The sequence below is a fragment of the Hyaloscypha bicolor genome, assembly GCF_002865645.1.
Source record: "Hyaloscypha bicolor E unplaced genomic scaffold K444scaffold_117, whole genome shotgun sequence".
In the NCBI taxonomy this organism is placed as follows: domain Eukaryota; kingdom Fungi; phylum Ascomycota; class Leotiomycetes; order Helotiales; family Hyaloscyphaceae; genus Hyaloscypha; species Hyaloscypha bicolor.
This window is the reverse complement of record NW_020194619.1, coordinates 345,249-356,519: the sequence shown is the minus strand read 5'-3', so window position 1 is coordinate 356,519 and position 11,271 is coordinate 345,249. Positions and strand designations below refer to the sequence as shown.

Genomic DNA, 11,271 nt, shown 5'->3' with positions numbered 1-11,271 from the left:
GAAACCCATGGTCACGTGTTTTCCAGCCACCCCTTTTCCAGATCTAAGTATCGAAAACTTCGCTTCAGAAGAACAAAAGATAGCAATGATCTCCCTCCGTGTACCTCCACACTATCCCCCAGGACTTCGCGATGATCGCACAGTATTCCGAAATCGGAAAGTCATAACGAGGTTCCTCATCCCACTTTCGGGCTTTGATACTCTTGTGGCACCAATCAGAACCATAAATTGCGAATAGCTGAGCTTGATGGGACTGGTTCGTTGAAGTATCCTGCATGAGGTTGGTAGGACGGCGTCAAGTGACAGCATATATTCGTGGGGCCAACAAGTTCCTCTCCTCCCCCCACTATTGTATCTTTGCTGGAACATGATTGAGTTGTTATTCAGCGGGAGCTAGCACAGGGAACAGGATTGCTGGCCGACACCTTCTGAACTTTATCCTGACATCAACCAAGGGTTGTACAACGATCGGATAAGCTCAATCCCGCTTCTTGAAACATGTTTGTTTTGTTATTCTAATTTTAACTATTGACTTCGAAGAGAATTTCAACTTTTTCCTATTTTAAGTCTTCTTCAACATCCTGCTTTACTTGACGTACAAGATGGCAAATCGCCATGCTGCTCTCGATCCTCGTATACTCACAATCCGTGATCTGCAGGAATCTGCATCCAAGATCTTGCCCAAGATGTACAGCGGTAGGTTTTATGTCAGCATTGCAACAATACTTATTGACAGAGAGCAGAATACTTCAACGAGGGATCTATGGACATGATAACGTCCGTTTATGGCCTTCTTCCATCCTTAGCTCATGGCTAACGCTTTTCCAGCCTCCGAGATAACGAGGAAGCTTACAATCGCTATAAGCTCCGACCTCGAATTCTCGTCAATGTCTCTATAATTGATATGTCGACTACCATTTTCGGCACAAAGGTTACACCTTCCCATTCTTCCAGAATGTCTGCACTGACGCTTCTCCAGGTTTCTTTCCCATTGGGGTTTGCTCCAGCAGCCATGCACAAATTAGCTCATCCAGATGGGGAAGTAGCCACTTCTCGTGCGGCTGCTAATAATGGCATTGCGATGGGTCTTTCAGCTTGGTCCACGACTCCGATGGAGGATGTGATCGCCGAGGGGAAAGGGAATCCTTATGGTTTTCAAGTCACCCTCCTGAAGGACAGGAACATCGCATTGAAGATGGTGAAACGTGCTGAAAGTACGGGTTCCTCCTGTTGTTAGGAACTCTCTGACGTTTTACTGATAGACACACAGAGAGCGGGTTCAAAGCAATCCTCCTGACGGTCGATGGTGTGGTACTGGGGAAAAGAATAAATGAGCACCGGAACTCCTTCAACATTCCAGAAGGTATAACTTTCCCCAACATCGAATCCAAGACCAATGCAGCGTCTGTTGAAGCAAGTGATGATGGCCTGAATTACGGTGAGATATCTCAGAAACGGCAAAGAATCCCACCAAGCTAATAATGAGGAAGATACAACTCCAGATTGGGAAACCGTCATTCCTTGGCTGAGAAGTAACACAAAATTACCAATTTGGGTCAAAGGTGGTAGGTCTGCCCTTTCCGTATCTCTGGGCTTTAAACTGATATAATTTTTTGGAAGTTTATACACCTGAAGATGTCAGACTGGCAATCCAACACGGTCTTGATGGTGTCATTATCTCCAACCACGGAGGAAGACAACTGGACAGTGCGCCAGCAACTCTCGATGCATTGAGAGAATGTGCTCCTGTTGCAGCTGGGAAGATTCCCATTGCTATCGATGGTGGGATTAGGAGAGGCACTGATATATTCAAAGCACTTGCTCTTGGAGCTTGCTTCTGTTTCGTGGGAAGGGTGCCCATTTGGGGGCTGGCTGTGCGTATTGTCTTGTAGCATTCCTGTGTGACTTGCTGACAGAAGACAGCATAATGGCGAGGCGGGAGTCGATTTGGCAATTAAATTGCTGATGGATGAGTTTCAGACCACCATGGCGTTAGCTGGGTGCGTGATGAACCTCCTTTTCTGACTTAACAGGCTTTTTGAGCTAAAAGAATTCCAGATGCAAGACAGTAAAAGATATCTCGAGGACTCATCTCTCTATTCTGATGCCTGACGGGATTTTAGCCAAACTCTAAATCAGATCACTGATATCAACTTTCGATTGATAAAGATTTCTTTCAATTAAGATCTGCGTAACTTCGATACATCAAGCAGAACTGGCAGTCGCCTAGTACCTAGGTAGGACCAGCACTTCCATAAACCATTCCTAGAATTGGTCTAGTAGGATCGGGCCTGTCGGAAAGCTCACAAGCCCCTTAGCCTCCTTGATATTCGTCTGCAGAATCTTCAACAGTCCATATACCATCTTTAAGTTCGGGGCCGGGACAGCCAGCTTCTCTGCTTCTCTCAGAGGCTCACCGACGATGTTCTCGAATTCCATAAAATTCCCCTATTTGGCTCGCAATTAGACCTCTTCTCACCCCTACAAAATCAAATAACCAGAAGGGAAAGATACCTTCTCAATATCCTGCTGCATACTCGGCTTGAAATAAGTGTCCTCCGGATCACAGTTTATCATATCCTCTACAATACTCTCCGGCAATACATGACCAGCCGCTTTCGCAATAGCTACAATCTCAAGCATCAAAGGTCTCACCACATCATCGATTGGGTACTTCAATATCCTCATTCTGGAAGTGTCCATGTGTGTGATAGCGCAAGCTGAGTTGTAGCATGCGTTGTACACTAGCTTCCTCCAGCGGACGAAGCCGACGTTCTCGTTGTATGTGCAGGAAACTTTCTCTGATGCCGAGTAAAGCTGGACGAACATTTGTGCTGATGTGATGGAAGTGGAAAGTGGGAGGTTAGGATTCGTGAAGGCGCCGATGATGAGGCGGTCTCGGTCGTCGTGCAAGATCACTCCTGGTGATGTCTCGGTTGCTCCGATGAGCGAAACACCTGAAAGGACTGGATTCATCGGGAATGCAACAAGAAGCGGTTTCTCAATATTCAAGCCATTCTGAAGAAGCACGATGGTAGTGTGTCCTGCTGTTACTGCTGGTGCAATAGTCTCTGTAACCGTGGGAGAGACATCGGCAATATTCTTGGTAGTGACGACGATAAAATCGAATGGCCTGAGACATTCCTTACCCACATCTGGCACTGAGTTGCGAACTGGGAAGAAAATAAGCAGGTCTCATCAAGATTGAGGGTTCCTTACTGGTGGAGGGCTTCCATCCTTTCACATAGCCATGATCAAGTGAGGTAATGGTAAAACCGTTCTGTGACACAGCATCATGATTTGATCTCAACACCGAAGTCACTGATGCTAAACCGCCGATTTCGAGGTTGTACGCCGCCAATGTGCCAACCCCACCGCTACCCACAAGGAGGACATTAGTTTTATTTGACATGTTTGTTGATTGTATCACGTGATTCAGGGGTAAACGGGGGCTGCGGGATCCAAGATGAAGATGAAATCGATGCCTAGGAATGGTTTACCGGAAAAATTGAAAAGACTTTATGTACGACTGTACGCTTGTACCATAAGGTTTCTGTTATCTGACTAAGTTAGCAAAAGTGGGATGGCCCGCACATGGTTTTGGCTTGTGAAATAGTGTAGGCTTGATCTAATGCCAATCTGATTGGATGTTTCTCGGAATTGGCTTTGATAGTTCTGGTTTCAAGCAATACGTTGAGATTTGGGGTATCAAGGCACCAGAAGGCTCAATTATCTCAAGGCACACAATGTTCAGATGCCCATACCCGCCAAACTACCACACTTCTCATCGTCCCCATGTATGTAGTGCTTCACAAATACTCTATTGCTTGATATCAAGATTTGCCATCTCAACATCGATGTCCTCATTGGCTGGTATTCCCTCCATGCCCTGCTCCTCTTCTTCCATCTTGACACCCTCCATTTCTTCCTTCTTGACACCCTCCGCCACTTCCTTGATCGGGTTGCCATCCTGCATAAATTAGCCTCTTGCTTCTGAATCGGTCTGACGGCTACCTACCCCGTCAACATGACGCCAGGGGACATTCACGGTCTTGCCAATGCCACAGTCATGGTGCTTTGTGAAGCGACCTTTCTCCAAGCACTTGGGGCGAACGCTGGTACTGAGAGCCTTGCGAGGCAGTTCGAGGAATGTGAAATCGGCCTGGTCGGGAGTGAAGTGGTCGAAAACCCAGACCTCCTTCTCTCGTTCCTCACATGCACTGCCAAAGCCACACCCACCACCCTCCATCTCAACGAATCGGCTCTTGGCTTTAGAGCATGGCTTGTTGTCGATCTGCTTGCGAGTATGGTTAACGTCTAGGTAATGGTTAGTGTCAGTGCTTCGGAGAAATCAGAGCTAAACCAGAAGGAGACCTCCCGCTATCTGAAGTCAAAGAGAAATATGCGAGCGATATATGTCATTGTCTCTATCGCGTGTGAAAATAATCTCGAAGGATAGAGCAGTTAGAAGGAAAGATCAACTCGAAATTGACGAGCTTGGGAAAGTACCAGCCTGTCACTTCTTGTCATCTAAAGCAGATAGAAGGTTGGAACCGAAGCAACACGAGAAATGACACTACTCTGTCAGATATCCGACATTGACTTCCCGTCATCTAGAAGACAGGAGCGGAGCTGGCTTGTTTTCCGGAGCGAAGGAAATAGATTATAGCGAAACTAATGCGGCTTGACCAAGACCCGATAAGCCTTTCGATCTAATAGTTATAAGCGGAATAAGCACTCCTTTGTACATTGGATAAGGGTGTCTCATTGCTTGAAGTAAAAATAAGGATGAAGAAGAAAAAGCAGTTCAGATAACAAGGGGGCGAGGTCGGTTATGGTAATAGTGAGGCGGTAGAGTCCAGACAGCAGTGTCTCGGGATTTGGTATTATGAGACTGGGGCGTTGCGTTTCCAAGAAAAGAAATATAAGAACGACTCTAGGACACAAGTGTACGTACGGTCTTCGCAGATCAGATATCGGGTAATGGTGCAGTTGCAGCCGTTAAAGTTCTGGGTGACAGCGAGGCACATCTTAATGGTGAGAGGGATATGAGGGTGTGATAGTGTGCTTGTCACGGCGATAGCGACACAAGTGCAACGGCAGAGGTGGTAGCAAGATCGTTGTAATAGGAGAGCTGAGACGGAACAGCAGTTGCACGATGAATGTGGGGATCTGCAAGGGCAATACCCGGCGACGGCGAGATCGTTTTTCTGGTAAACCTTGCAGGCAGCAACAGATCTCCGGTACCTGTGGAGATTCGTTGATGCACTTAAGAGCTCTTTAGACAAGAAGACATTTATGAGGCTGCGTAGTCGTTCTGGGTGCGAGAAGAAATTTTCTGGAGAAGGGAAATTTCAAGAAGTGACATAGCGGAAGAAGATATCGATAAGAAAGAGGGCAAAAAGAAGCCGCTTCTATTGACTTTTTTCAAATAGGAAGGCTGAGAGACGCTAATATCCGAGCCCCTTAAGTAAATTTAACAAAGAACCCCATCTGGATAACGAGGCTGTTGTTTCGGTGATGAGACCAGGAGAAAGTTTTTACCTTGTCTTTATTCCAGCTGCTATACATTCAAACTTTGGGTAGTAATTCAATAGGTAACTTCCTTGAGATCACGGAAATATTTGACAAGGGCATGCCTAGTTTTGAGATAACTAGTCCACGATACACAATCTTTATGACGTAAATGTTAACACCAAGCGTGTGTCATTGTGAGCGTGGAAGCGAGCGAATTTCTCAATCTCATAGGAAAGGCTAAAGGACCCGAGTGTGCCTCTGCGTTTTTTATGCAATTGCGTTTGAATTTACAAAAATAGTTCTTTAAGATAGCTTTGTCATCATGGATAGATGCATGGAAACTGGATTACAACCCCTGACGCAAGGTAAATTTAAGCGAATTTAGGCGAACCCCTTGCCTGCGAACTATTTCCGGATGCCTCTATTGGTGCCAACAGATCGTCGAGGAAATACTGTGCCGTGTTTTATGCGGGCGCCTTCATTCATTTTGCCCAGTTCAAGTTGCTGCTTAATTTTCATCGTCATTCCATCGGACATTCACCGCCATAGCCACTTCCGCCGCTGCTCTCGATTTCGATCTCGATCGATCAAATAGCAAGTACTTGAAGGGTGCAGTCCAGTCTCTCTTTTCTCTCAAAAGAAAGGCTATCATGATTACCGGTGGTGCCCGTGGGATCGGGCTGGCATTTGGTCTTGCTGTTGCTGAAGCTGTGGCAAATGTTGCCATCCTTGACGTCCTGGAGACACCACACGAGCACCTTGCGAAGCTCGGATTGACTACGGCGCGAAGGCCAAAATCTACAAGTCTGCATTTGCTCACCCCTCTAATGGTGCTTTCTCTCTCTGATATTTCCTTCCACTTCTACAGGACTGGTGTCACGAAGTTTGATGTCTTGAAAGCCCTTTTCGCTGGAATTGTAAGATATTTCAGTCGTATTGACGGACGGTTTGTCACGAGAAGGGCCAGATTTGCATAGAGTCCTTTCTATTAACATTTTCTAGTGTTACTGCCGCAGGAATCTGGCCTGGTCGGCCCCTTCCTCTAGAGAACCCCGGAGTCAGTGGAGAAATGTTATGCTATCAACGTTCTTGGTGTTTTCTATACAGCGCAAACCGAGATGAGGCCCAGGGATGGATCAATCGTGCTGATTGCCTCGGCCACCGCCTACCAAGCAAGCAAAGCTCAATACCTCGCCGATTATTGCTCAAGCAAGGGCGCCGTTATACTTTGGCCAGAGAACTGGGTGAAGAGCTAGCTGATCGAAATATTCGAGTTAATCCGATATCGCCAAGGTAAAAAAATGTTGAGCTGACACACACGCCAACTTGTTGTGAAGTATATGCGAGCGGATACCACACTGGCAATGACCTGCTGGTTACGGGGGAATACACGCATGGCGAACTAGAGGGGAGTGAAGGAGTACTATTTATATAAACAGAATGAAGAATCATCAATTTAGAAGAATTATAAGCTGATGTGGAAGTTTGATCGAGACATGTTCTCTTGGTGCCAGCTGGAGGATACGGTCATAATTCTCCCATGGGCTGAGCGACTTGAACCAGCACGATGCTGTCCAAGTCACCCAAGTCGGCAGCATCGAGGTCAACAATGAGCTTGGTGGAAACAATCCGTGCTGGATTAACATATTTAGCAAGCACCGGACGTCCCTATGAAACTAAATATAGCTAAAATCCGAGAAGCCTCAATTTCTTAAACCTTAACAGAGCGAGACAGGGTACCAACCGTGGTAGCTAAGCAGAGCGGTGGACGGAAGCACTCTATGTTTATCCGCGATGTTCTGGACCCTTCACTTCTCGAGAAAGATAGATATGGTGACCCTGCACTGCCGAGAGGCGAGTAGGCCGTAAAGTGGTTGTTATTTCCGCTTGCAAAAGTCAACGATTTCATGCCTGGGAAAGAAATGATGATTCTCGGTCTGGTTGACTCTGGGAACCACAGAAACTTGGCCAAACAGCTCCGCCAAGTAGAGCACGCTGTAATTTGCACCTCCAATCCCGCGCAATTTGTCCGTCTACAAAGCTTCTCCATATCCTGGTACCTTTTGATATGTGACGCTAACGAGAGAGATAAGTGTAAAACCGAGAACTATTCCATGCTTGTGGACATCCACACTCTCAAAGAGACGAGCGGAAAAAGAGGAATACTCTATACTTGCAAACAGAAAAACGAACAAAATCTTCTACACTCCATAAGTCAAAACGACTCTTTAACTCCTTTCTCTTACCTATCGCAAATCCATTCTTCTTTGTCGCAAAAGTCTACAGCTACCATTCCCTGTCACAACTCACAACTCGCAAGTGAGACATAAGCTACAAGACCATTGTCCCTAGAGCAATCATCAAGATGAATCTTAGGGAAATCTGAAAACTAGGAAGAGATGGGTGGTAATAAGGAAGTAAATTTGTCAACTACAAAGAAAATTGGGGGAGAATAAGTAAGTTCTTGTAAACGTCTGGGGTCCAAGGAAATATAATTAGAGATAAAAGGGTATAGATCTCAGCTCTAAAGAAAGACAGGCTGAAAGTAAAGGCAAAAGACTTGTAAAGGTCTGAACTTAAAGAAATAGGCGGGAAACAGGTATGTTACACTTGTAAACGTCTCAACTTCAAAGAGAAATATTGGCGAAAAGTAAGAAAGCAAACGCGTGAAGTCTATCTGAAGAAACACTAGCGGAAAACAGGGAACACTTATAAACGTCTTAAGTCTAGAAAGAAAGATTGGTGGAAAGTAAGGAAGCAAGAACTTTATTTAACAAAAGATGGGCGGAGAATAAGTTCATTACACCTATAAACGTCTCGACTCTAGTGAGAAAGTTGGGTGGAACAAGTAGGTGACACTTACAGACGTCTGATCTCCGAAGAATAGGGCGGAAATCAAGATAAAGACATCTACAAGATGGGCGGAAAGACGAAGTGGGTATTCCGATAAAGATCGAAGACAGGCTCTCGATCTCTGTATGTGCTGTTGCTGTAAGGAATATCGCGCGGTGCTGGTTGTGTAGAAGTAGGTGTTGGAGGAAGGAGGGGAGGCAGGGATCTCACTACGGGTGAGCAGATGGTGGTCGCTCAATTTTCTGCAAAGCTCAGCTTAAGATCGAAGATCGAGGAAGAAGCTTCGCTCTGCAACTGGTATCCTTGAGAATAATCGTGCTGTTCTGTCCGAAGGTGGGGAAGCAAGATCTCACAACGCGTGAGAGGAGAATTGGTGGTTGCTCAAGTCACGGACGATGTATCTGAGAAGAGAAGATAGAGAGCGAAGACAGGCAAGTACTAGATCTTGTTCAAGGGAATAATCGCGTTGTGTGGTCTGGATGTGGTCGTTGAGGGAACGAGGGAAAGATAGGCAGTGGTGGAGGAAATTGAAGCAAGGTCACGATGTCATAGGTGGTACAACTGCTGCAAACGAATTGCTCTCCCCGCGGTGAATTCGCGGGCAAAGGTGAAAGATATTGCAGCGGCCGAGCATCATAGGTCATAGGAAAATTATCAATGCCCGACTTGGGCTTGTGTTGTAAGGGAAAAGGGGCAAGTAAGCGTAGGAGAAGACCAGCAATAGTGAGAGCACCAAAGCAACAAAGAACTCGATAGTTTACTCGTATACAACACCCAGCATGCAGTTGCCCACCAATTCTCAAAAGCATCTCTTGATAGACTACGCCCTATTGCTATTACACCGTACAAAAATGCGCATCCAGTCTCCCTGCCAACCCTCCACGATGACGCACCCAAAGAACAGACGCAGCAGTACGATTCAGATCCATTCTGAGCGCAGGAGAGAAGGAGATGCAGCACAAAAACAAAGATCTTCCGGAAAACGCATTCACAGAGACAGAGAAGAAATAGCGTAGCACAGAGAATAAGCCTCCATGCCAAGATGTGTCCGAGCCAAGAGACGAAGAGGTCGCACGCTTTGTTGTATGAGGTAGGATGTATTCTGCGAGGATTGGGGGAGTCCACGAGTATCATGAATGATGGATCAAGGTCGAAAGAGGAGCAATGCACAGCGTCTGTAAGCACAGTGTCCCAGCCTGAAGCAACCGTATCACCCAGACGAGCCGTAGCATAGAGAATCCGTTCGCATTAGAAAGAGGGGTCGGTATTGGTAGCTTTACAGGACAATGCACTTCTTCTCCTTCTTCTTCTTGGTCAAGAGCGCGGCGCGTGTGGCGTGTTCGAAAACCTCACGGACACCCTCATTTGTCTTTGCGGAACACTCAAGGTACTTGTAGGCGCCAATCTTCTTGCGAACCTCCTCGCCCTAAATATCATTGTCAGCCAAATTCCAATCCATCTGTTCCGTAGGAGGCACAAATTTGGGGATAAAATGGTCTTACCTGCTCGGGAGTAACAGGCTTTTGGCTGGTCTTGTGGAGCTCTTCGATGGTCTTCTGGTCGTAACGTAAATCCTTCTTGCAACCAACGAGGATGATTGGGAGGCCGCTGCAGAAGTGCAAGACTTCAGAGATCCACTGTGTTGGGGCACGTGTCAGCGGGTTCTTATCTTGGCCGGATCAAAAGGGGCATGTCATACCTTTTCCTGAACGTTGTCGAGAGAATCCGGTGAGTCGACGGCAAAGCAGATGAGGATGACATGCGAATCTGGGTATGAGAGCGGTCTGAGACGATCGTAATCTTCTTGTCCAGCCGTATCCCATAGTGCTAACTCGACGTGCTTTCCATCAACCTCAACATCGGCAACGTAGTTCTCGAAAACGGTTGGGACGTAGACCTAGGAGCCCAATTTGTTAGTATCTTGTTCCATCGTATCTGTTCTTGTGCTGTTGGCTGTGGATCCAGCTATCTTGGCGGTGTTGACGCGATCGAGAAGGGGCCGCTCAGGAGCAGGCTTCGAGTGCTGGTGTTGTTGGTATCTTACCTCTGGGAAGGTGCCCTTGGAGAAAACACTATGAAGATATCAGCAAAAATCCTCGCCTTCGAGGAGGGCTGCTTACATCAAAAGACAAGTTTTACCGCAGCTAAGATCGGGAGGTCAGTACTGATTCTATCTTGAGGTCGGGTTACTCACGCTCCGTCGCCGACGATTACGAGCTTTCTACGGATCTCTGCCATGTTGTGGTGTCGATTTGATGTTGTGGTTGGAGTGGAAGACGGTGTTTGCGTCGGCGATGGTTTGTTGGGTTTCTTTGGAGGTCGAAGTTGCAAGACGAGGCAAGAAGCAACCACCATTCTTAGCGCGGCAGGCTGCCTGAGGCGGAAGGCGCATGGGGGGCCCTGAAGGACCACGGAGTACTGATTACGGCTCTGTCTCTGGTAAACGCGGCTGATAAACTCAACGTCAGGTCAGATTCTGGCATTCAGCTCGTGGGGATTAGGATTGAGTTATCCTTTGCGATTCTGTTTATTTCGAGCTTCCTTCTCCTTATAAATACACCATTTCGCCCTGGACAATCACGACGAATGCTCCAAGTCTGCCTTGAACAATCAGGACCTTGACTTTCAGAGCAGTCAGGTCGTAATGATCCATTTCAGCGCCGTACATATCGGCGAATGGTCGGCCACCTCCAAGGACTCTTAAGTGCTCGAGTCACTCTTGGCCTATTCGATGACTGGAACCCTAGCCATGTTCAGCAGTCAAGCTGTCCATTAACAAAGTCCTGAGTTTTGATTGCTCCAAATTACTCCTGTCCATTCAGACTTTTGCTTACTTAAAACGTGTCCATCTTCTCCTTCTAAAATCTAGATATCGAGGTCTCGGATCCAGAGGCTTTGGTT

General features: G+C 46.7%; 4 protein-coding genes across 4 annotated transcripts; 2 read left to right on the top strand and 2 right to left on the bottom strand.

Moving 5' to 3' along the window:
- Positions 1-541: 541 nt before the first annotated feature.
- K444DRAFT_615258 (FMN-dependent dehydrogenase) lies at positions 542-2,603 on the top strand. The gene is made up of 10 exons (XM_024880696.1): positions 542-696; positions 744-777; positions 829-931; positions 980-1,214; positions 1,271-1,438; positions 1,491-1,565; positions 1,621-1,874; positions 1,924-2,000; positions 2,059-2,447; positions 2,514-2,603. The coding sequence occupies exons 1-9, from the start codon at positions 603-605 to the stop codon at positions 2,132-2,134; spliced, it is 1,116 nt and encodes a 371-aa protein (XP_024733732.1). The 5' UTR covers positions 542-602; the 3' UTR covers positions 2,135-2,447; positions 2,514-2,603.
- K444DRAFT_615256 (2-dehydropantoate 2-reductase family) lies at positions 2,188-3,489 on the bottom strand. The gene is made up of 3 exons (XM_024880695.1): positions 3,220-3,489; positions 2,515-3,173; positions 2,188-2,448 (listed from the first exon to the last, which is right to left on the bottom strand). The coding sequence occupies exons 1-3, from the start codon at positions 3,410-3,412 to the stop codon at positions 2,266-2,268; spliced, it is 1,035 nt and encodes a 344-aa protein (XP_024733731.1). The 5' UTR covers positions 3,413-3,489; the 3' UTR covers positions 2,188-2,265.
- Positions 3,490-5,839: 2,350 nt separating this feature from the next.
- On the top strand, positions 5,840-6,773 carry K444DRAFT_631989 (uncharacterized protein; the record flags this gene model as incomplete). Its single annotated transcript, XM_024883435.1, has 4 exons — positions 5,840-5,882; positions 6,067-6,434; positions 6,520-6,574; positions 6,625-6,773. The coding sequence occupies 4 exons, from the start codon at positions 5,840-5,842 to the stop codon at positions 6,771-6,773; spliced, it is 615 nt and encodes a 204-aa protein (XP_024733730.1).
- A 2,873-nt stretch (positions 6,774-9,646) lies between these two features.
- On the bottom strand, positions 9,647-10,608 carry K444DRAFT_644582 (GTPase rho1; the record flags this gene model as incomplete). Its single annotated transcript, XM_024884979.1, has 6 exons — positions 9,647-9,796; positions 9,873-10,007; positions 10,070-10,267; positions 10,415-10,442; positions 10,491-10,514; positions 10,565-10,608. The coding sequence occupies 6 exons, from the start codon at positions 10,606-10,608 to the stop codon at positions 9,647-9,649; spliced, it is 579 nt and encodes a 192-aa protein (XP_024733729.1).
- Between the last annotated feature and the right edge of the window lie 663 nt (positions 10,609-11,271).

What these genes read in the sequence shown, in the direction of transcription:
- K444DRAFT_615258 (XM_024880696.1), top strand. Translation starts at nt 603, where the DNA reads ATGGCAAATCGCCATGCTGCTCTCGATCCTCGTATACTCACAATCCGT. An exon ending in TGCCCATTTGGGGGCTGGCT is followed by an intron (nt 1,875 to 1,923) that starts GTGCGTATTGTC and finishes GACAGAAGACAG; the next exon opens with CATAATGGCGAGGCGGGAGT. An exon ending in ACCACCATGGCGTTAGCTGG is followed by an intron (nt 2,001 to 2,058) that starts GTGCGTGATGAA and finishes AAAGAATTCCAG; the next exon opens with ATGCAAGACAGTAAAAGATA.
- K444DRAFT_615256 (XM_024880695.1), bottom strand. Translation starts at nt 3,412, where the DNA reads ATGTCAAATAAAACTAATGTCCTCCTTGTGGGTAGCGGTGGGGTTGGC. An exon ending in AGGATGGAAGCCCTCCACCA is followed by an intron (nt 3,174 to 3,219) that starts GTAAGGAACCCT and finishes TTTTCTTCCCAG; the next exon opens with TTCGCAACTCAGTGCCAGAT. An exon ending in TGCAGCAGGATATTGAGAAG is followed by an intron (nt 2,449 to 2,514) that starts GTATCTTTCCCT and finishes CGAGCCAAATAG; the next exon opens with GGGAATTTTATGGAATTCGA.